This window comes from Crocuta crocuta, unplaced genomic scaffold, assembly GCF_008692635.1.
Source record: "Crocuta crocuta isolate KB4526 unplaced genomic scaffold, BGI_CrCroc_1.0 scaffold433, whole genome shotgun sequence".
In the NCBI taxonomy this organism is placed as follows: domain Eukaryota; kingdom Metazoa; phylum Chordata; class Mammalia; order Carnivora; family Hyaenidae; genus Crocuta; species Crocuta crocuta.
The window spans coordinates 3456029-3481601 of NW_027530001.1; the positions used below are offsets into that span (position 1 = coordinate 3456029).

Sequence of the window (25573 nt, forward strand, 5' to 3'; positions counted from 1 at the left end):
TCTGGTTAGGATTAGAATTAAGGTTTGAATGTATATGATCCTGAATAACTTTAGCATTGAATGACTAAGATTTACTCTGTATTAATTTTTAATCATATTTGATAGCAAAATTTTATTTCTGTGTCCCTTTAGCATAGAACTAACGAGATGAAAAGAAATCTAAGATATTATTTTAAAACCACTCAGCTTTGTATAACCAAGGTAACTCAGTCTTGCTGAGTTCTGGTGACTCAGATCACAAAACTGGAGAAGGAAGCAGGATAAGAGAGCAAGTCTCCTAAACCAATGCTTTCTCTTACACCAAGTGACTTTTGATCCTTCTAGTTAGATGCAAATTTGTAGAGTTACAAGATCAACTTTTACTTTCTTTTCCTATGACTATCTTATTCCTGTTTTCAAAAACATCAAGAACTTGACTTTAACTCTAACAGAGAAACAAACTGGCCACCTCAAATCCAAACCAGGTCAAGATCCTCTTCACAACAATAACCCTAACAAAAAACAGAATATTGATCCTTCACACCTCCTGGCCACAATATGACTGTTTTGCCCATTAGCCCCTCATTAGGAATGCATTTAAGGAATGCTGTCAATTAGAATGCCTGTCTCAAAGAGAAACAGTTACAAAAATTAAATGAAAGGCTTCTTGATAGGGGAACTTAAATAATAATGTGCTGGAGTTGGTCTGGCTTATTTAATGGTAAAGTACATATAATTTATAAATAGAATTTAAAGTACATTCATTCTAAACACCCTGAATCATTTTCTGCTTGTACATTAAAGAAAAATCAGCTGATAGAAACTCAAGAGTTACAAGTGTGGGTTTCAGCAGCCTCCAGACTCCTTAGGATGCCACAGAGCTTTTATTCTTGATGATTTAAAATGAATCACCAAAAGGTATCACAGGAATAAATAGCTAAATTACCTGTAATTATTTCATAAGCACAAATGGGTATTACTAATGGGCTTTAGCCTCTGTGTTCAGTGGTAAATGTCAACACAGTTTGGGACCCTTTTTTGTCATTGTGCATTTCTTCTCTATACTTAGTTTAATTATATGAAGGCAGGTATTCTTTTTCCTAACTGTATATTGTCTTCTGATTGCATTTCTTGACTGGTGGTTTTAGACCAGGGAATGGCTTGCTGGTGCACAGAGCTGACTAATGGCAGAGTTGGGACAAGAACCTGGTGACCTGGTTCCCAGACTTTTACCTCTTTTGTATTATCTCTTAGGCTACTAAGCAAGATGAGTTTGAGTGGAAAAGTGTAGGATGCCCTTGAAAAACTGTATGCTGGAGAAGTTGAAAGAATCCAAGTACATTTAATTGGAAAGAAGATGTTAAGTTCCAGGGACTTCTGTCATCAGAGAGCAACCTGTTACTGTACTCTGCCTATGTAGGCTTCATTTAATTCATTGACAAATCTGTAAAACTCCTTTATCAATTAAATGAGTGTTCTTGGGCATTGGTTAAGCGCTATAGATAAATTATTCTCTCTACTTGTTAGGCCAACTCTGAAAAACAGGCATTGTTATCCCATTTTAAAGATTAGGAAAACTCAGTCTTTATATTATACAATATGGCTACTTTGTGACTGAGCTGCGATTCATATCAGTTCTAGCTCAGTCAGATTCTCTTGTTCTGAACCATTTATGGTGTGGAGACTCAAAAATGAGGTTTATACCTTCCATAAAGCTTTGGAGAGCATAAATGGAATTCTTAGCAGGAGGGAAAATGTTCTAATAGAGCCTTCCAATGAGGAAACCATTTATCTTGGAAGCTAGTAGCTCCATGGCCCTGGTGGTACACAGACCACGGAGGATGATGGTCTATCTGGGATCTAGTGAAAGGCACTGTGTATGTAGGAAAATGTGTTTATAGTGCTACAGTCTATTGCTCAAAATATCATTGGTTTACTTCTATATCCTCATAATTCCTATTCTCTCGCAAGCTTCAGCTTTGTTCCAGCAACCAGATACCTCTTCTTTGTTCTTATTTCTCTCATTTGTCTGTAATTACTTTTTTCTAGTCCTCCCGGAGGACTTTATTTTTTAGGAGTTAAGAGATTGCAGGAAGATGCTATTATGGAGCGTCCTATATGCAACTTCCCATCATCAAGATGTCTCAGAAGGGGCATCTGTGAGAAATGTGATGGACCTGCCAAATGTGTGCATACATACACACACACACACACACACACACACACACACCTACTTTATGACAACAATAAACTACAACTTCAAGTCATATTAGATGAAATGAAATGAAGTGCTATCTTCAAGAGACCTGCCACTATACTTCCAAGTTATGTGTCCAGTCTCCAGTTTTATCTCTGATCTGTGCCTTATATACATGAATGTTACAGTGGGCCAACCCCCACCTGATGAAGAATAAATAAAATGAAGACTAGTCATGATAATTTTGGTGTTTTCCATCTCTTTAGGTTTGGGCTTGAAATAGTCCTTCCAAGGTTTTCTGGGGGTTATTGTGCCTCATAGGCTGTTGACTCCTGGTGTAGACTGCACTGTATAAAATAGCACTTATTCTCTCTTGGATAAAAAAATAGGTCAGTTTAACAGTTACTTTATCCTAAAAAAAGCAAATCATGACACATGTTGAAGATTGACATTTAAAGTGCTGAGGCCTTATTATCTGGAAGAGGGGGGATTAGAAAAGATGAGAAAGAAATGAAAAAGGAAACGATTCAACCAGGAACTATAGGGTAGGTAGAGTACACAGGCTTCGAAAATTAGAGAGGAAAATACAATCATATGAATTCAAGAAAAGAGGAGAATTCATTTTTAATTGGTGTGCAATGCCATCAGAAAGATGGCTGAATATAAATAAAAACATTAAAAACTTTGAGCTTTACAGATTATCTTATACTTGGGTGCACACAGCTTAAAAAATTTCATGATTTCATGGAATAGTTATCCTGCATCTCCAACTGCTAAAAAAAGTGACCTCAATTTCTCTGCAAGCTTGTAAATCAATAACCCATAAAAGTCTAAGGGAAATATAAAAGATAACTATAAAAACCTCTAAATTTGGTTTGGATCATAACAAGTTTTGATTTTTAGTTGCAAACAAAAGCAAAGAAGGAATCAACATGTTCACAAATTTAAACTGGAAGGCAAAGTCTTCATATAAACAAAATAACCTCATGACAACCTAGTAGAATAGTGCAGGACTCCTGGGAATCAAATAGCTACCCTTAAATTTGTTCAAGTAAAAGAAGGCCCAAACTGCCTTAAATCTATGAAACACATATCATTCTAAAATGAAAGAAAATGAAAAGAAATTTAGAGGTTACTTTTTTTTTCTGTTAAGAACTGTCAGAAACCCAGAAAGCTTTTTAGGAGGGAAAAAAAAACAGAAGGAAAAGCTGACTTTACTTAAATGGTGTGAGTTTCCTCATTNGACAAATACTAAGTAAATATTTCTTAGGAGTGGCTGGAGATTAATTTTCTTCCTTGATATGATATTTTCTAATGAGATTGAATTATCAACTTGCAGATAGAGGCTGATATACAAGTGAAATATGCTGTCCCCCTGCAGGGCCCATTCTGAGGCAGTGCCCCCAAATTCTTATAAGATCTGGATGCCTGACATTGTTTTAGCCTGGGACAAAGCTGTTTATTTCTCAGTGGCAATTAGGGTTTCAAAAGCAGACAAGCTCTGAAAAGGTGGCACTCTGACTAAAATTCACACTGAGGTGAGGTAATTGAATATATGACACATTTTTGAAAGGAGGCTTTCACTCTTGGCATGTATAGGTAGAGTGAGGAGCAGGGACAGAGTGTGGGGCACATCAAAGGCAACCTCACCTACTTGACAATCTGGCCAAATAAATGCCACTAAATACATATAATGGTACTGAAATGTACACACGAATTCAATATGTGAATATGATTCACATTCTTTCTTCCATCCTTTCCTCTCTTCCTCCCTCCCTCGTTTCCTTCCTTTCTTCCTTCCTAATGCCTGGGACACTCATGGAACATCAAAGGAAGAACTACACTAAACTATACAAACAGAAAATAATGTCATGGTCACTATCTTCTTCATAGGAACACTCAACCCTAGATCAAATACGTGCCTCAATTGCATCTTTCATTTAAAAGTGAACCTCTTCTGCTGGCATACTACCTCAAATAGCATCAAAGCAAAGTGAAACACAGGCAGCATTTAACAACGCTGGTAACCATGGAAACATATCATTAAAGAATATATAAACAGGAATGAATAATTAGATGAGAAATTCATTTCTACATTTATCGTTTTCCAAGACCCAGTAAAGGAAGCTCTTTTTACCTCTCATCTCAATTTGGGCACTTCCTCTTTAGCCTGTCTTCTAACCAAAAAAATATGAAAATTCATAAAATGAGATTTTAATATTGCCAAGCTTAATGGACAAATCTCTTTGTAGGCAAGTGACTAAAAATGATTGCAGTGCCCATTGTTGTCTAGATGTAAAACTGAAAGTAGTAAAGATTCCTGAAGCAGCAAAGAATTTGATTTGGGATGGCGAGGGGAGGGCAGGAAAACCTGACTTATATCATGGTGAGAAGGGGAGAGTGATTAACATTTAAAGCAGGAAGAACAGACTGCCTCACTTACTAGGGGCATCTACATAGTGGGAAGACCGAGGGGAGAATATGGGCTAATGGATTATATCAGATGCATTGTCAGGTAGGCAGCATCACCTGTGCAGGTACTCTGACATTCTGCCGTTGCACCTAGCAGAGCTGTAGATAAACGCTAAAGTAGGCAAAGTTGTTCATGAACTTAAAAAATTATAGACTGATGGATGTGGGGGGAGGGGGGGATGGGCATGGAGGAGGACACTTTGGGGATGAGCACTGAGTGTTATGTGGAAACTAATTTGACAATAAACTATTAAAAAAAAAATAAAAAATAAAAAATAAAAAATAAAAAATTATAGACGGACTTACAGACCATCTAACTCAGGGTTGTGTATCAGGATCACCTAGTTGGGGGGATGTAGACAAAAGCAGTTTTTAGAATCTCACCCAGTGCTGGGAATCTAATATTTTAAATATTTTCCCAATATTGGTCAGTTGGTCACTAGACCAGTGTTTGAGATCCACTGACCTAGGCCAACTTCGTTGTCATACAGCAGCAGAAACTAAAGTCCAGAGCAGGTGTGGTAAACCAGATGGAGTTGCTGGTCACAGTTTCCCCCATTTCTGTAACAGCATCACTTTTGTTATGGTTTGGCAGTAAACGGAATAACCATATATGGCTTGCTTTGGCTAATGGGATAACAAGGATGGTGTGAGCAGAGGCTTGATTTGTGCTTATATAATTTGTCTTTCTTTCCTAGAATTCTGCGTTTTGCCATAAGATAAACAGACCTCAGATAACCATTGCATGTGGCTCATTCTTGGGCCTCTCTGCAGCTTGGAGCTAAGGCTAGACAAGTACAGCCAAGACTAGCCTAGATCAGTCAAATTATGACTGAAAAGCCGACCTACTTACTACTACGAGAAACCACTGAATTTAAGAGTGATTTGTTACATAGTAGTATTGTAGCAAAAGGTGACCAATATGGAAATGAAGTGACTTATCCAAAATTAAATCCTAGCATTAGAACTAGAACTTACAGCTTGTGAATCTTGGGCCTAACTTCTTTCTACTGCCCTATAGTGTCTGTTTTACTTTCTTCCCTTCACAGGTTTAAGCACATATATCCATTGCCTTCATAGGGTCTCTCTGCTCAACCCATATTCCCTGTGTTTCAGAACATCCTGTCATCTTGCCTCATCAGAGCTTACCTTTCCTTCCATCTTGTTTCTCAGGATTCTGCTTTCGTATTTCCAAAGTGACCAAGAAGGCTCAACATAATTCTCACAATTGTGTTCAACCCATTAATGAGTTAAACACTTAGAGGACAAATTTCTTCTGCATATGACCTGGGGATGACTAGAGACTCAATGCCAAATGCTGAGAATTTAAGCATGACACATGGCAGTTGACAGAAAAAATATTTTTAGGTAAGTGAGTTTGGTGCTTATTAAATGATATATAATCTAAATATCATAAGGCTTGGATTACTTTCAGACACTCCTTGTCCAAATATTTTATAAACTGTACGACTGATGGGGCCAAATAATTAAATAAATAGACTATAAACAAAGGCCATTAGGAGAAACGCTCATATGGCATTTTTATTTTGTTCCTTTCTGTGGAAACATTTTTCACATGGAAGTAAAATCTTTAGAACACATTTTTCTTCTCCAGAATATGTAGGTGTTTTGTTAAAGATAATAAAAAAATGTTTCCTTGACCTTAATTTGCTTGTAATTTCATGTTGAAGATTTTATTTTTACTCTGAGGTTGAGATAGTATAAATCTGTATGATGTAAATGACTAATACTGGGATTATTTTGCAATATCAAAAAGAAAAACAATAAATTGGAGTAAAAAAAGTTAGTCTTCATTATTGGCATAAGGGATCAAGTTACATTCAGTGCTTAGTTATTCTGTATCATTCACTGGTTAGTGCAGACAAATTCATTAGTTTGCTGCTGTGCTAGTTGCTATGTTTGAAAGAAGAAGCTGATAGATAGGACCTTAGGATTTTCATGGATACATCCATGAGCACAGAAACCAATGAGATAATAGACTGTTGGAAATCTGCAACCTTCTCCAAATACTCTGATAAATCTCAATCTCAACTAAAGCACAAAGTTTGTCCACATTTGTGAACTTAAAACACACACACACACACACACACAGAAATACTTGTTGAAATCAATAAGCACTGAATTTTTTAATAGCAAATAATTACCCCAAAATATTCTTGACATTATTGGTTTGAGTTTCATGTCAAATAATATTTAACTTGGTTGATTGAATTTAACAGATGTGTATTGAATAGCTTTTGCAATGAACTATGGAAGAAAAACAGATTAGGAAGAAGTGGTGTCTAATTTAAGTACCGGGTGTTTTTCTTCTTAAGTTTTTGTGCCAGAACACATGCTTCTTGAGGACAGGACAATGTCTATTTTGTTCACTGACGTATTTCCAACACATAGCATAGTGCCTAACATACAGCCACTAATAGGCGCTCAATAAATATTTCCAGAATGAGTATGAATGACAAATACAATTTGAAAGTAAAGAAGAAAGTGTCCACTATTTTTTTTAATGCTTATTTATTTATTTTGAGAAAGAGAGAGAGAGAGAAAGCATGCAAGCATGAGCTGGCAGAGAGAAAGGGAAAGCAAGAATCCCAAGCTGGACCCTGCTGTCAGTACAGACAGCAGTCAGAGCCTGGCATAGGGCTCAATTTCATGAACCATGAGATTATGACCTGAGCTGAAATCAAGAGTCTAATGATTAACCAACAGAACCATCCAGGCACCCAGAAAAGTATCCCTAATTTAAGAGTAGTCTGCACACACTGGATTGGAAAGGTTTTGAGCTTGAATGACTATAGTGCAGTTTCAGAAGGAACTATATGACACTAACATTCCGGGTGCTATTTTTTGCTTTGAGTTTTGGAAGCAGTAAATGTCTCCTGCTAGGCCCAATACCAAAAAGAAAAAGAGCTGTTGCAAAGAGGAGTGCAGAAGGGACTTAACCTGTGGTCTGTGAAACCCTGAAAGCCATGGAAGGGCCCACAGACTGTGCACCATCTTCCTCAAGCATATGGCTGGGAAAAATCTTTTGTCTCTCAACACAGCCAGCTCCTGATTTTTGTCCCTTGAGAGTAGACTAACTTCACCAAAGAAAAATTTCTTGTTGGTGAGCTCTTTGGAAACCATTTAGGCCATTGATATCTTTAAGATGGTGAACGTTCCATGCCAAGTACAAGTTGAATTGGATGGGATGTCTTGGCATTCTCTGCACAGATGGAGGATCTGTGAAGTTGGCACTGCCTCAGCCTTCGCTGCTTCACTAAGGAAAGATGCTTCACATGTCAGGCTTTCTACAGGGGCCTGTACTGGTGTCAACAGCCCCTCAGCAATCCCAGAAGAGGTCTTTCAATTGCTGTGAAAGTCTTCAACTTCCTCAGAGCCAAGAGCTCACATCAGTGCCTTTTCAGTAGATCTTTGTCAAGACACAAGAACATACCATGAGACTCTTTCTTAATAGAGAAGTTTGTTGGCAATTCAGAGACAAAATTTAGAAGTGATTTAATTTGATTAATTCTTGAAAATTTCTTAAGAGAAAGGAAAACTCCTTAGAACAGATTGATAGTGAGAAGTTCATTCCAGGACTAGATTTATAATGGCTGATATCTTAGTCACATATATGAAGCAAATCTTTTGGTTAAAATGCTGAATTTACTATTAGAAATGCTGCTGAAAAACTATGAGATTTTTTTTTTTGTCAAGCTGCTACTGTAAATGAGGTGGCTGGAGTCAAAAAACAATATGAATTTTCTAATACTGGAGGTGAGACTGACACAGGCCTTGAGAGTTTCTAGGGACAAAAATCAACAGACACTTGGCAAATGGCTTTCTCTCTTATGAAGGTCATTTTTGTTCGGATGGCTTTAAAATTGAAACAATTTGCTGACGTAGATAACTTTGATGATATAGACTTAGCAAAGATAATCTCATTGACCTGAAGACGAAGGAAATGATGTAATATGAATTTTGGTCATTCTTGATGCCCCCCTATCCATATGAAATCTTGTGAGCTACAGGGGCTCTGATTCCATTTGCTATTAGAGACTTCATGAGTCAGGGTTGTACCTCTTATTGCCATTAAAGTGAATATTGACACTGATGAGATGTTGAATATATTTTAATTGCTTATTCCGGGAAAATTGCATAACTTTTTCATAAGAGTGAAAAAACTATAATTCTCAGTATTCTATGTGTAGATCAATTTCCAATGTAATGAGATAAATAGTAAGCCTATTTTTTGTATTTATGTTTATGAGTACTATTTCTAGGTGGATGCTTGTAAACTGAATCAGATTCTCAGAGGGGTTTGTGATTCAAAAAAGAAAGAAAGCAATTTGAAAAGGAACAATTAAGGTGAAGAATGGGTTGATCAGACATATTGCCCCTGTTCAGTGGGGTTCCTCTCTACTTGTTTTGGAACTTCTGCAACAAAATTAGCTGTTATCATCTTTTCTCACTCCATTTTGCTAAGCAGTACACACCAGGGTTAGCTCTCTTACACTATAAGAGATAAAGCCCCACACCAGTTAACCCATGTGGCTGACAGCATGGCAGAAAGTGAAGGTGAGAAGCCAGGAAAGGGAAATAGGAATGGAAGAAGATGGTGTCTTGTTTGTTTCCTGATGCTATTAAATCTTACCCTGGATCTAAGGGGCAAGTGGGTTAGGAGGTGGACTCCAGTTTACTGTCAAAAATCTTGAAATAAAATTAATACTTCAGGAGTAATGTATAATACATAGTGGTCACTGCTTCAAAATAGCTAATTCTCAGAAAATTTCCATTTTGTTAATTGGTTCAGAATTGTGATGAGGTCTCAAGGTGTTTGAGAAAATGAAAGTGGCTGATAATAGGAGACTGGGTATTGGGTTGCAGAGGCATGCATGCAACTACAGTTGTGACAAGTTATTTCCAACCCTCTCTAGCTCTGAAGAGGTGATGCTATTATAGAATAACATGTGCAAACACTTTTATTTAGAGTGATATATTCTGGTGTGAGCTGTCATGCAGTGTGGAGTTTTATGCCTTTTTTTTCTCGCTGGGTTGATGATATGAAAACCATTCCTAATACAATTGAAAAGGATTCTTGAGCTCACCAAAACAAAGGTCTGTTCTTTTGCATCCAAGGGTTTATAAGACAACAATCTGTGAGAGTAGGTGTAGACTGGTTCTCACCTTTTTACATCCTGAAATTTTCTGTTTCCTGTTTAAGACCTCTAAGAAGAATAACTGATCAGAATGGTAGGTATTTTATGTGGTTGAAAGGAAGATATACAGTGACTTCATCACTTACAAAAGTAGTGAAAATGGCTTCTGCCTAAGCCTTCATGGATGTCTGTGAATGTATATGCAGGTACAGTTTCTTGTCTGTGATGTTTGGGGGGCATTCTTAAATTCAGCAGTGTAATTGTCATGGTGGATTGGGTGGTGGAGCATCCATGTCTCCCTGTCTTTAAAGACGGCATGGACTGGGCACTCTCTGGCAATGTCCAAAAGCCCCTTTTGATTTAGGACAGAAGGTTTAGGGGGAAAGATGTATACATTTAAATTAAGATCACAAAGAGGTAGGCTCACATTAGGAAATATGTAATTGCTGAGTATGGCGTGGTGTGCTAATGTTGAGGCTAATTAGTGGGGTTTAGTTTATGGACTTTATCTGCAGGATGAAATTTCTAATTATGTCACTTCTTTCTATCTTAATAGATGTGACATCATTTTTGGATGTGCTTAAAATATTAGATTTCAGTGCTAAAATAAACTTTGAGAATAAACCTTCCAAAAACACTTTCTGCTGGTCTCTCTTATTTTCTAGTTGCCTTAGGTTAGATAATTATTTCGTGTTATAACTTAGACTGAATCAGACCTGATTTCCAAACAAAGGCTGTTTTCCGATATGCCAAGTTGCTTCAAATTAAAAGAGAAAAAGAGTAACTCAACACCCCAAAAATGAATAATCCAATTAAGAATGGGCAGAACATCTGAAAAGACATTTTTCAGATAGCTAAAAGACCCATGAAAAGATGCTCAACATTACTCTTCAGCAGGGAAATGCAAATCAAAACTACCATGAGATATCACCCCACACCTGTCAGAATGGCTAAAATAAATAACACAAAAAACAACAGGTATTGGTGAGGATGTGGAGAAAGGGGAACCCTGTTGTACTGTTGGTGGAATGCAAACTTGTGCAGCCACTCTGGAAAACAGTATGGAGGTTCCTCAAAAAGTTAAAAATAGAACTACTCTAGACCCAGCAGTTACTCTACTAGTTATTTACACAAGGAATGCAAAAATACTAATTCAAAGGGATACATGCACCAAGATGCTTATTGCAGCATTATCTACAATAGCCAAATTAAGGAAACAGCCCAAGTGTCCATCAACTGATGAATGGATAAAGAAGTGGTATATATAAACAATGGAATATTATTCAACCATAAAAAAGAATGAAATCTTGCCATTTGCAACAACATGGATGGATCTGGAGAGTATAATGCTAACTGAAACAAGTCAGTCAGAGAAAGACAAATACCATTTCACTCATGTGTGGAATTCAGGAAACAAAACAAATGAGCAAAGGGTAAAAAAGAGAGAAAAAGGGAGACAAACACAGGAGCAGACTCTTAACTATAGAGAATAAACTAAAGTTGCTAAAAGGGAGGTGGGTGGGGGTGATGGGTTACACAGGTGATGGGGATTAAAAAATAATAATCATCAAAATAAAAGAGAAAAAGAGAATACAAAGAGAAATGTTTTTATCTTTTATTAATACAGAATAATTAAATAATAGCATTTGTTTTCTTCCTTTTTGCATAGCAAATATGCATGTATTGGTAAGTGAAGATTATTTTCTTAGTTTGATTAAATAAAGTGGGGATATTAGTGTTCTTTGAAAGCTAAAGGAAACAGAAAAAAAATATTTACAGTAAGTCTTAACCAGTCTTAGGTTTCACCAACACTAGATCTATTTTTTCCTTGTTCAATGTAGAAAACACAGGAAATAGTTGATATTTGTTTAGTGAATTAATAAATTAAATCAAACATTCATTTGGGACGTACTATATGTCAAGCTTGCTGAATGGTATCTAATCCTTAAGATTCATCTCCTTTCCCACTTTTCTCCAGGAGCTTCTGAAATCCTTTAATAAAAAGTTTTCTTCCTATATTATATCAAAGTCCATATTATTTGCTTATATTTTATATCTAGCAATGCTTTACAACTATTTAGTTACACGACTATAAGTGACTGCTGCTGCTTTGCCTGTTCCATATTCAATTAGGAGGGATTTAAACTTATTAGCAAATTAGGGGCGCCTGGGTGGCTTAGTCGGTTAAGCGTCCGACTTTTGCTTAGGTCATGATCTCGCGGTTCGTGGGTTCCAACCCCACGTCGGGCTCTGTGCTGACTGCCAGCTCAGAGCCTGGAGCCTGTTTCAGAGTCTGTGACTCCCTCTCTCTCTGACCCTCCCCTGCTCACGCTCTCTCTCTCTCTCCTAGAAATAAATAAAAACATTATAAAAAAATTAAACTTATTAGCAAATTAAAAAAATTTTTTTGATTAAAATTTTGCTTATCAGAAGGTCAATTTCTTTTTTCAAATAGCCACAGGTCTCAAGTATAGTAGGACTAATGTAAACCTCTATTTTTTATAGTAGGTTAAAACTCCAACTATTTAGATGGAACCATATAAATTAGTGAGCCTTTTATACAATAAATCTATTACTTTACTGTCTAATAAAGATAATACATGACCTAAAGAAAGAAAACCAGGGTCCAAGACACAGTAGTGAAAATATATGGGAAAAATCAGAAGACTATTGATAATTATTTCTCCCTTTCATATTTGTGTTTTAGCAGATCTTATTCTAGTTGGTTCAAAAGGTTCATATTAAATTAAATTATCTTGAAGTATGAGGAATAAGATGCCCCATACACTCTGGAGAGGAGAAGATATGGAGGAGGGAGTTGGCTTTTGTAGTTCACTTTCAAATATTTGAAAAAAAATTCATTTGGAAATACATTTCCATTTAGTCCATGTTGCCCTACTGGGAACCACCGGATTAAAGTTCTAAGGGAGTAGAAATCCACTTCATAAGAAGAAAACAGTTTAATAATTAGCAAATTGGATGCTGTTTCTTGGACTTAAATGAGCTCTTCATTTTGTATCTATTTCAGCAGAAAGTCATCGACAATTTGCTCAGAGAGGACAGGAAATGAACAGAATTGTATGTTGTAAAGAAGATTGAACTAGTAAATTCTAAACTCTCTTTATAATTTAAGAAATTATGACTCTCTTCTTGGGATCTCATTGACCTTTGATATGGCTTCTTGCTGCCATTTTGAATAATAAATGAGAAAGAAGATCTGCAGTTTGTTACTAAATATTACCCAACAAATACAACTGATCTTTGCATTTTCCTATTATGTAATTGATATTACTTCTAGCATCTGCTTTTACAGGTCATAGATCAAGAAGAATCTATGAGGATACAATGTTCATATTTTAAAGGATCATGCCATTATAGCAGCATACTTGGGAAAATAGTTCCTGGGATGTCTAAAATTTATATTGGGTTATAAAACTGAAGTAGGGGCCAAGGGTTAACAACCTTGAATTTTGCCCTTAAAATTAGTCACTTCATTATATGAAAGTCTACTTCATTACAAATACATTATTACTGAGTAGTGTCCTTATGATTGATATGTCCAGAGCTACCTTTTTCAGCAGTCTTTTAAGCACCAATTCTTCATTTTGGTTCTAAAAATGAGATGGGCTCCTCTTCCCTAACTGGGACATCCATTTTTACCTGCCAATACAGTTTGATGAGCTTGCTTATATGCTGTTCACTTCCTCCACAGAGCCAGAACATGTAGTCAGCAATCATGGCACTCCTAAGAACAAGGACAATTAAAAAAACAAAACCACAGATTTATAGGACAGAACAAAACCATAACATGTAGTATATATAAATACTGAGGAAGAACATTTTGTAATGTATAAAGTTTGACAAGACTAATATTGAGCAAAGCTCAAGCAAATTTTAGAATGTAGAAAATAGGGTTGTTTTTTCTTTCTACTTTTTTCTTTTTTTTTTGTAATCCTAGCCAAAAGGATAAGAGATGCAAGCAGCATTTGTCTTGTAGATGTTTTTTTTCTGTTTGTACAGTCCAAGAATATTTAAAGTCTATGAAGGAATGCATTATTTTGGTTGCCCCTTATTAGGCTTCAAAGCCTTTATAGAGCAACACATATTTTCTAGAGTCTAAAATACCTTCCAACCTAGCATCACATATATAGCTAAGTATTGTACTGCTATTTAAGCATATCTTAGACTCTACCTGAATTAAAGATTATTTACCTCTGATTAAATTTGCCTCCTTAAAAGTAAAACAAAAACAAAAACAAAACCCTTCCAATTCAACAAACACTCCCCTTCCCCAACTTTTGTGTTTAATTGAATTGGTTTTAGTATCTAGTGTGTACAACCACTGAATTAGTCTTATTAAGCTGAGAGGATATTTAAAACTATTGTGCAATTGATATTAATTCATTGCTTAGCACCCTTTGGAAAAACAGTTTACTTTTATGACTGTTCTGCTAGGCCTCTCTATTTCTTTTCTCCAGAGATTACAAATCCAATTAAATGTGACTAGAAGTAATTCCAAATTATCACATTAGCCAATTAAACATATAATAATCCTGTGTACCTAATCACTAGTACCAAAAGTTTTATTTACTTAAGTAGAGCTATCACTGTGTGCCCCTGAATGTTTTTCTTATCTATTCTTGCAGATATGTGTTGTTTCTTGACATCACTGTAAATTGAATTAGAAATTCCTTTCCCTAAGTATAGGTTGTCTAAGGCACAGCAGCTATAAACTTACTATGGTACTCCATTGAAAGAATTAAAATGTTTAGATTCTTGCTCAGGACAGACAAAAACTAGGACTTTAAAAATAAACAGTGGAAAAAAAATCCCACCATTTGGAGGGTTATTCAGCTCAATATATTTCTTTTTACACATGTGGCATTGGAAAGGAGCTGTCCACTGACATTTCAAAATACATGACAATAGTTTAGGAATAACTCATTTTTCAAGAGCCCTTTAATATTTTTCAAAACCCCAGTTCAATGGTAAGATAAAGTGAGCTAGGAGGTTTTGATGTTGTGTGAATATATAAGAAGTAGAAAAAACGTTATAAAAATTACAGACAGTAGGGGGCAAAGATGAATTTCAAAATTCGCATTTTGATAGAAACACTTGGAAAAATTTTCCTCTCATGACTACCTAAAAAGGAAGTCTACTTGCACACATGTATTTATAGAAGTTGGGTGCTCTTAGGTGATGACTTGATTCTTTCTGTACTCTGATTCCTCCTTCCATTGCCATTTGGATATGTATATATTGCTCAACAAAAATTGTTTAAGGAGGACACCAACCATTAGTTAAACCAAGGATGGGAAAATATTTTCCAATAAAGGGTCAGATAGTAAATATTTTAGGCTTTGCAGGCATGTGGTCTTATAACTACCCAACTTTACCTTGTGGAAGGAGTGATAGGCAATAAGTAAACGAATGGGGTTGTGTTCCATAAGACTTTATTTCCAAAAATATGTGGTAGGCTGGATTTGGTATAGTTGGCCTAGCTCTAAGGTAAATGATGAGGTTGAGCAATAGGTGGCAAGCATTGATATGATGTCAGTTAACAGGCACCAGCTTCTGTATGTTCTGGCCACAGGCCCCCTAAAATATTTCAGTCTACTGTTTTCTCTTTAGGGACAATGTATATATTGTACTAAAATTGTTGTGCAGAGTTCAAGAAAGAAACTTTACAAATTTGAAACATACAAAAAATGTAAAAGATAATCCTGGATCATAGACACAGAGGCTTGAGTTAAATAAAAGCTAAATTGATAGTTTCTATCATATTAGTGATTGTTATCTCAGATGGGAACAATTGTGAGAGAAACAGAGAGATCATAACAGTGAATTTCTAGAGTTCTCCTGAATTTTTAATGTTTTTGGTGGTTTGGTTTGGACTTCACTACTGTAAAATAAGGAGTTTTAGTACTTTTATTAATGTTTTCCAAAAGTTGCTTTTCTTGTAATTATGTGCTGCCGTACTGATACATTCTTTAATTTTTTTTAGTGTTTATTTGTGTTTATTTATCTTAGAGACAGACAGCGTGTGAACAGGGGAGGGGCAGAGAGATGGAGACACAGAATCTAAAGCAGGCTCCAGGCTCTGAGCTGTAAACATAGAGCCCAAAGTGGGGCTCAAACTCACAAGCCATGAGATCATGACCTGAGCTCATGTCAGAAACTCAGCGACTGAGTCACTCAGATACCCCAAACTGGGGACTCAAGTTTTTTTGTTTTTGTTTTTGTTTTTAACAAAGGAACACATCTCCAAATTTATATTGAAACAAGTGAGGAATTGAGATTTCTTGAAATTTATTATCTGACCTCAGCAAAGCACAATTCTTATAATAGTAAGAAGATACTGGTATTAAATAACAAAGTATGGTTTCACAAAGCTACATGTTTGCTGATATATTTTTCGTATTAGATTTCTTTTAATATTGGGAACACAATTTACACTGTAGTTGCGTCAACCCCATTTTCTTCCCAGTGGAAGTGGCAGTTATGCTTTTACCACCCACCTTCCTTTGTTTGGTTCCCTATCATAGCTCTGCCTTACAGCTTAGCCTGTATAAATCAGTATAAAATTCAGTGGAAGAACATGAAAAGAGCATGGAAATAACATTATACCATGCAGTACTTGTGAGGCAAGAGACAGGGGTTTTCATCATGCTGAATTTTTAAAGGGCAGAGATAATTAATTAATCAACTCAGAGCATTTACGAGGAGTCAAGTACCTTGTGGGATCCTGGTCCTGGTTGACTCACCTCCCGAATCTCACGTTTACAGTATCCATGATTCTTCCTACTTTCCCTCAGGTATCTCTGTTTTACCTTTAGACCAATATCCTGGAGGCTAGTCAATGTGATTCAGTGTTGCTTCTAAATGTCTTTGTTTTGTTGTCATTATTCTACTTCAACTTATTTTCATTAATTTACCAAATATTGTCGCTGCACTGCAACTGTAGGATCATGTTAGCAAAACCCTTTTAATTGACAGTGAGTAGTCTCTTGCATCATATCTCATTCTACCCATGCAACTGTCCAGTAATTCATGCTCTCTTTCTTGTTTCTTTTCTTTTCTCTTTTTCATTTTCTTTTTTTTTCCCCTGGAGCTTTTCTACCAGCACACAGAAATGGTGTTGTTTCTGCCATCTTAAAACACCCCAAAACCTCTGTTGATCCACTTCCCTTCCAATTATCATCTTAATTCTTTCTTTCTATACAAAAAACAAACAAACAACAACAAACCCACGAAAACTCCTTGAAAAACCCGTGTGTACTCTGCACCTTGAATTTCTCTCTCTGCTCTCTCTGGAGTTTGCTCCAGTAAGGCTCTCATTCCCACTACTTCACTGAAACTGCTCTTTTCAGCACTGCTAATGATCCTCATGCTGCTAAAACAATGGTTCAGTTCTCAGTCTTCATTTTGCATGGAGTCTCCAGTTGCAAGTGAGGCTAATGCTTGTTCCCTCTTCTGGTATACACTTTCCCAGTTGGCTTCTGCAACTAGGCTCTTTCAGGTTTCCCTCCTAACTTACCGATTGCTCTTTCCCATCTCCCTCTCTGCTATTTTCTCGTCTCCCTGAATCCCTACCTTTGGAGTACCCAAGGACACAATGCTTGGACTTCTCTTTCTTTCCAAATGCAATCCCTTGGTGATCTCATGATTTTAAATCCAGTCTATCTATGGGTTGACAACACTTAACATTTATATCCTGAACTTAAAACCTCTTTTTGGATCTCAAGACTCCTGCAGAAATTATCTTCCTCACATCACTACTTGGATACCCAATAGGTATTTCAAACATAGTATTTCTGTACTCAAGACTCTGACCCTCCTTACTTCCCTTCTTTCGGTTTCTACTGGTCTCCTCTATCTATCCACTTTCTCAGGCCAAAAAATTGAAATTAGCACACCAGAGCAGGTCACTACTGTGCTTAAAACTGCAAAGGCTTCTTATCTCACTCAGAGTAAAAATCAGTTTTAAAAATGGCATTTGAGCCCCCTGCCATCTTGTCTTTGATCTCATTTCTGTCTACCCTGCTATTGCTCAAGAACAGGTACACAATTGCCTGCACTTGACAATCCCTTCCTGGAATTCTCTCTCTAAACGCCCCCTGATCTCCTCGCTCATATTCCTTCAGGTCTTTTATCCGATGTTATTATTTTCTCAGTGAGGACTACCCTGACCACATTCCAATACGATCCATACCAAAGCCTAAAATATTTATTATCTGGGTCTTTACTGGAATGCAACCTTCCTGAAGGCAGGGATTTTTTTTTCTGTTTTATTCACTGCTCTATTCCCAGTGCCTAGAACAGCGTCAGTGTGGTAGTCACACAATAAATATTTATTGAATTAATGACCACACAATTTTTTGACTTAAAAAAATTAAATACTTGTTACAAAAAAACAAAAACAAAACAGACAAAACAAAACAGAGGGCTGTAGAATTACACTGCTTACTCGGATTCTAACATGAGCGGTCAGGCCCTGGATTCCTTCACTGGTCCTGTTTAACAGATGCTTTTGTTCTGGAGATGAGGGGGGAGTAGAGTGACAGGGTGGGCTTTGTCAGCGCAATGTGTCCAATGCAGAATCCAACATTTAGCTCATATGAGAGTTTAATAAATGCTAATGGATGCTGATTTATCTTTTACATAAATTAAAGAGGAAAGGCACCAGGAAGCACATTAGCCTATTATGTTGTATCTACAATTATTTTTAACATGATGCGTTCAGTCATGTGTCAACAGCTATGGTTTCCTGTGAGCCTATACTACTATTCTTTTGATTCTATATTTGAGTTTATTTTAGAAAATTGTTTCTGAAGTCATATTTAATTTACTTAATCCATCTGTTAAGTGTAAAAGGGTCAGAATCTAGCTTTTAAATATATATGCTTCTAAATTAAAAGATTTTTGTGTCATAACTCAGCTTATTGTGAATCAAATCCCACTCCTACAGAACAGCAAATACACAATACAAGAATTTGACATGTTATTATTAATAAGATAGGTATGGCTTTGCTTTCCAAATTAATACCATACAAGGATCACAGTATAGAAGCATTTTCATGCCAGCTGACTTTACAGATTGAATATTTCCAAACAGACTGTGTAATTCTAAGGGTATGAGCATATACTTTGATATTTCTCAAGGCCTCTGTTCATATTCAGAATTTGTAACATTTCTACTCAGCATGGCCACTTGGTGGTGTAAAACAATAAGATATGGGTAAACAAAAGAAAATCACAGCACACAATCAGCTGTGTGGTCTCACAGGGCCGACTGGCTGGGACCTTGAAAAGTCATTCGTTCATCACCTTGCCTTTAGGCAGGATCACACTTAAACCTTTCAAATGAGACTGATGAGAATCTATTCTGTTTTAAAGACCTCTGCAGAAGGACATTACTCCGCTTTCCTCACCGATTCCAGAGTTTCACAGCCATAAATAGCATCTTCTGCAGTTTTAGTCTCCTGGTTTCAGTTCTTTCTCCAGGGTTAGTGCAACCTAACTAGACCTCATCCTCTGAATAGCAGTTCTACATATTCTCACAAAAATTTATTAATCTCTCTTCCCTGGGTTAGTTAATTAACCCCAGTTGCTTTAATCTTTCTCCATGGGCCCTCTTTGCTTGACATTAGTCAGTTTCATGATTGTCTTTTCAATTTGTTTAAGTTCGACCTTTTCTTTCTTCTATACTTGGAAACTGACCTCTCTCAAGAGTCTAAGGATAATCTTACGGTGTTTGTATGCAGCTATTTCACTTACATAACTGGTATAGATACTTCTTAGAAGTGCCTCTATTGGATAGGTCTAAAAACAGAATCCTTCCCTATCACCAACATACCTAGGAGGTTGTTTCTTTTCTCCTGTACTTAAAAAAGCTAAAGAACACATGTATATATATGTTGTTAATTTAGATTAATTGATATTGATCAAAGTTTATAGTGCTTTTGATGGGGCGCCTGGGTGGCTTAGTTGGTTAAGTGTCCGACTTTCGCTTAGGTCATGATCTCACGGTTCGTGGGTTCGAGCCCCGCGTCAGGCTCTGTGCTGACTGCCAGCTCAGAGCCTGGAGCCTATTTCAGTCTGTGACTCCCTCTCTCTCTGACCCTCCCTTGCTCACGCTGTCTCTCTCTCTCTCCTAGAAATAAATAAAAAACATTAAAAATAAAAAAAATTTATAGTGCTTTTGAATATGAATACACATTAATATTGAAGAGATTATATTCTAATCAAGAGGAGAACCAAACCCACTTAAGCACGTGTGTGCGCATGCGCGCGCGACACACACACGAAACTTCTTTTGTAGGCTCACATATTTTCTACACAGCAATTAACCACAATGATCTTTAAAAACAATGTAAATATAAAATACCTGAAATAGAATCCAAGACCCTTTTGTGGTCTACTATTCTTGTGATACGTTGCCCTTGTTTTCCTCTTCAAAACACTTGCCATCATCCTCCAGTCACCTATGGCCTATTCAGTTGCTCAAAGCAAATAGGAATTTTCCTGCCTTGGGGCATTTGTGTATTTAGTTCCTCCTACCTGGAATCTATTCCTTCCACTTTTACCTGGCTGCTGCTTCTCAGGATTTGTACCTTTTGACTGTAGCTTGAATATTGGCGGCCTCTTCAGTGAGGCCTTCTCTAACCACTCTGTGTAAATAAGTTCTGCCTTACCATCCCTCAACTAGAAACTTACCCTTTCTCTGCATAAGTCTCACATTTTGTAATTCCTGGTTAGTATAACTATTACCTTCTTTTCCTAGACCTGTACTGCCCAGTATGGTAACCACTAGCCATATGTGGCAATTTATATTTTAAAGAATTAAAATTTAAATTTAAAATTCAGTTTCTCAGGTACATAAGGTATATTTCAGGTTCACAATCGCCACATATGGCTTGTGGCTACTACACTGACTGACACGGAACATCCCCATCAACACCAGAAGTTTTAGTGACAACACTGTTATAGACTGCAAACCATAGTGCCTGCCATTATGGTGCCTCACACAATTCCTGGTAAACAGTAGGTACTTGTGGTGGTTGATTTTATATGTCAGCTTGACTGGGCCACGCAGTACCCAGATGTCTGATTAAACATGATGTCTATGAGAAAGTTCTGTGTAAGAGTAACATTTGAATCTGTACACCGAGTAAAGCAGATTGTCTTTGCCTGTGTGGGCATGGCTCATCTAATCCCTGGAAGGCCCGATAGAATAAAATGGCTGAGTAAAGGAGAAATCACTTTCTGATTGCTGTTGATTTGGGACATCAGGCTTCTCCTGCCTTTGGACTCAAATGTGGATTAGAACTTACACCATCAGCTCTCCGGTGATAAGTTATACCTCGGGCCCTTGGCCTGAGCCTGGAACTAAACCTGTGGCTCTCCTGAGTCTCCAGCTTGCCAAGTTGCAGATCCTAGGACTTCTCAGCCTCCACAATTGCGTCAGTCTATTCTATATGTTTATATTTCTTATTGCTTCTGTTTCTCTGGAGAATGCTCAGTAATTTATATTGGCTTTGGTCTGTACTTTGTTTATCTTTTCCCTTCATTTCATTATCTCTAGTCATTTGGTATTCATCAGGAAGCTTAGCCCCTACAGTGTTCTGAGTTCACATATTTCAGTGGTTGATGAGCACTGAAGAAGTGATTGTTTGGTTTCTCTACCTTTGTAACAAGTCTGCCTCTGTCCCTAATTGCCCAATTCTAATAGCTGAGAGTTGTCCCTGAGACCAACTCTCTACCTTTTGCAGATCAAATCTAGTTAATGTGTTCTGCCTTGAGTGTAGGTCCAGATTTTGATTAAACTGGGGTTTTAGAGATGCTTTCTTCTGCAGGATTGCCCAGGAATGGATAGTAGTTTTTCTTGAAGTTCACTGCCTACTTTTAGTCTGGAATTTCAAATATTGCCTGTCTCTAGACTGTCAAGTGATAACAACAAAAACAATAATAATAGTATTACTGTTACTGTTTGTAACAGCAACCAATATTTATAGAGTGCTTGCCATACATATAGTGTTTTTACATTGCATTTAATTCTTTTTATTTTTTAAATTTACTTTTGAGAGAGAGAAAGAGAGAGAGAGAGAGAGAGCTACCCAGGCATCCAGGCATCTCATTTAATTCTTGAAACCAAGCTATGAAATGAGGAAACTGAGGTTTCTTAAGTTGAGGAGGCTAATTTCTAAAAATATTGACATCAGGGTCAGGATTCAATCAGACATATTTCTCATGAAATTCTGTGCTCTTAGACATGGTTCTGTACTATTTCCATGTTGTCATTCTTTTCCTGTGCGTCTTTTACAGATTCTATTATCTTGTGTTGGACTTCCCTGATGCTAATCTCTTGCCAACCTGTTGACCACTGATAAACTCTTTAAAAACCATATTCCTGTGAGTGATTAAGGGGAGGAGGGTTAGTATGGCCTACTGATGCCTGGTCCTCCTCCTTTATTCCCATCCTATGCTTGTCTCACTAGCAGTCATGTCTTCTTGTTAGTTCTGGCTTATTAATCTGACACAGTCAACTGTTCCTTTCCTGACCATGTCAAGAGATGTGATGTGATGTGATTTCTCACTTCTCTAGAAAATATATGTCTGGTTGAAGAGGTCTAGATGAATAGAATTCATCTCAGGCTATATATGAAGGTTTGATTTTGACTGTGATTATTTTTGTTCTGTGTGGAGAAACCAAATATAGTTATCAATATTATTAGGAAAACTTTACTACGTTTATTACAATAGGCAAGGTTGGGAGTCATGGTAGCATGGAAATGTATAAAGACATGATGCTGACCTTTATGAGCTGCCAAAATAACTATTGATATGACAGCCATATTTGAAAGAGTAATCAAAATATAAGGCAGTTTTATAGCCATAAAGAACTACGCAAATGTTAAGTACATAATGTTAACTAAGAAGTACAGAGCAGTAAAGGGGGAAATGATTAGTCTTGGCTTCAATGGATTGATTCAGTCCTGCGGCCTGAAGAATGGCTAGCATTATTTTTAAGTGATGATGAAGAAAAGGAAGGTTTTGTTTTTAATTTTTGTTTTCCAGAGACATATTACATGCCAGTGCATTTAAGGTAGAAAGTATAATGCAGGATCCAAGGAGAGTCAGATGGTTTGTGTAAAGAATAAAGGGAATAAAGACCAGAAAATTATGTTCCAGACAGGTTATGGTAGGCCTTAGATTCCAGGCAAATGAATTTGAACTTTGCCTTGTAGACATTGGGGAATAACTGAAAGATTTTTGGCAGCGATAATAACATGCAAACTTCTAGTTTTAAAATCTCAGCCACCACTGGTCTGGATTCTATGATGGGGAGGACAATTTATCCAGCCAGGACCTTTCAGACTTATGTTTAGTAGGGACAATGACAGCTTGTGGCTATCTTGGACGCATTCCTGGGATGTCACTTTTATGTGGTTTTAGAAGCAGTGTCCCTTGACATCTGGACCCACTTGCTTTCCAGCATGAAGAAGACAGTCTGGAGAACCAGGGTCCTGATAGGGCCATATGAATATAGAAAGGGGACTCAGTACATGTTTTTATTAGATTCATATTTGAATACTTCATGAATTATTTCATTCTACAAAGATGGAGGTTCTAAGATGAATATGACATTTCCTGTCATCAGGATCTAATGGAGATGCAAACATACACAGATAATTATATCACAGTGAGTAAAGTGGAGTAATTGATATATACACTAATGCAGTTGATAGGGTTGATGTGCTTGGGGAGGAGGACCTGGAGAAGATGAAAGCCTGGATCAGCCTAAAATGCTGAGCAGGAGTTAGCCAAGCAAAGGGAGAATGCTCTGAGAAGGTCATCCTTGGCATTGGGTACAACTTGAACACAGGTTCAGAAGTTAGAAGGAGGAGGAAGAGTGGGAACCCCCAAAAGGATCATCTTACTGAGTTTAGAGCAAGCAAGGAAAGCATGGGGAAGGCATAAAGGAACATGGATTTCATCATGTGGATTCTAAGTACAGAGTAATACGGAATGTTCTATGGTTTAGAGAGAGAATCTTGGCAAGTCTTTAGAGGATGCATTTGAAGGGGAGAAGACTGGAAGTGGGAGCTCACTGTAGCAGTTCTGAGAGACAATGCACGAGCCTTAACTAGGCTCATGGGAAACTGAGTGACTACAGACAAACGGGAAACTGAGATATTGGCACTATTCCTTAGGACAAAGCCAAATGACAAAGCATGTGAGAAGGAATTTAAGTCCTTAAATATGGTAATACTCCAGGCTCTGTGCTGACCTGGTGTCAGACACTAGAAGCAGTTTCCATAAAGGAATATCCTGTTAATCTTTTGATAAAGAGAAACCTAAAGATGATTTTTTTTCCTTTTCCAGTTGGATGGACTCGTATGTGATTCTCAAGAAAATCATAAATAATGATAAGACAATAATGGGCTTAGCCTAAAGCCAACATTGTAACTCTTAGGTAGAGACTGACGGGTATCACAAACCGGCATCAGCTTAAGTACTGTGCTGCCTTGACTCCCTGAAAAGCATTGATGAAGCCTGATAAACCTGAGTTGTTTTCATGGTGCTCATCCTTGAAGCTTTCCTTTTGGAACATTCTTCTAGGCAATGTTCCTGCCAGTGACCTGTCTCCTGTCTCACCGTATCATGCGTCACTCTCGTATGACCAAGAATTGAACCCCCATCCTTGGAACATTTCTTCACCAGCAGAGGGCACTCTCACCTTTTGATATTTGTGAAAATTCAGAACCTGTTTTTCTCTAATCTTGAACAGGATTATAAAGTTTTGTCCAATTTTTGGTGGGATCAAAGGGGTAGGCGCAAAATTAGGAAAAAATGGGGCATGTCATCTTAGGTCATCTTGAAAAGGGACAAAAGCCAGAGGAGAGGCTGGCTATACAAAGCCAGGCAATCCTGAATCTAATTTTGCTTTCAGTAGTGCATACCAGCAGTTTCTGAAGCCAATATAAAATGTAAAGCAGTTGGAAAGAAGACTGTACCGAGCAGAAAATAAACCCATTCACAGCAAAGGAACAGCTTTCAGCGAAAGTAGCCAGAACTAACTCTTGTTACTCCCTAGAAATAAGAAAAAAGTACAGTCTTACTGCTTGCCATGCTATCTCTTGATCTCTGCTTGGGTAGGGAAGCATCTCAGAATATACTGAGAGTATGATAAACCATCCTGACTATTTAGCATATTGTGTAACTGGAATGCAATCATAAACTCAGCTGCTTATTTTTTCAAGTGACCTTTAGGTAAAGACAGAGAAAGTGAGGACAAGAGTGATTAGCAGGCATAGGCAGACTTATATTATTATTATTTTTTTTTACCATTTTATTTATTTTTGAGAGACAGGCAGAGCATGAATGGGGGAGGGTCAGACACAGAAACTGAATAGAGGGAGACACAGAAACTGAAGCAGGCTCCAGGCTCTGAGCTGTCAGCACAGAGCCTGATGCGGGGCTCCAACTATAAATCTATGAAATAATCTACAAATTTCAAGTTGAAACCATTATTATTAACATGACTACTGCCAACCTGAGGGTGAATGTGGGGGTTGGTGAGGGTCAGAAGTTGAATCAGATGTTCCCAACTCTGGCAAGTTTGGTTCCTATACTGAAAGGATAGGAATGGTATGAAAGCAGGTTAGAATAAATTGGATGTGAGCTGGAGGAAAGGAGCATTAAACCTAGGGAATGTCCTTATATTAATATGGTCAAAATTGTTATTTGGGAATCTTGACACTTA

General features: G+C 37.2%; 1 protein-coding gene across 2 annotated transcripts in view; it reads right to left on the reverse strand.

Annotated features, from left to right (window-relative positions):
* Positions 1-25573, reverse strand: part of SPATA16 (spermatogenesis associated 16) — a 223871-nt gene that overhangs the window by 64923 nt on the left and 133375 nt on the right. For both annotated transcript variants that reach the window (XM_077763683.1, XM_077763682.1), the window contains exon 5: positions 13468-13552. In XM_077763683.1, coding sequence (XP_077619809.1) covers positions 13468-13552 — 85 coding nt within the window. The remainder of the gene's footprint in view (positions 1-13467; positions 13553-25573) is intronic.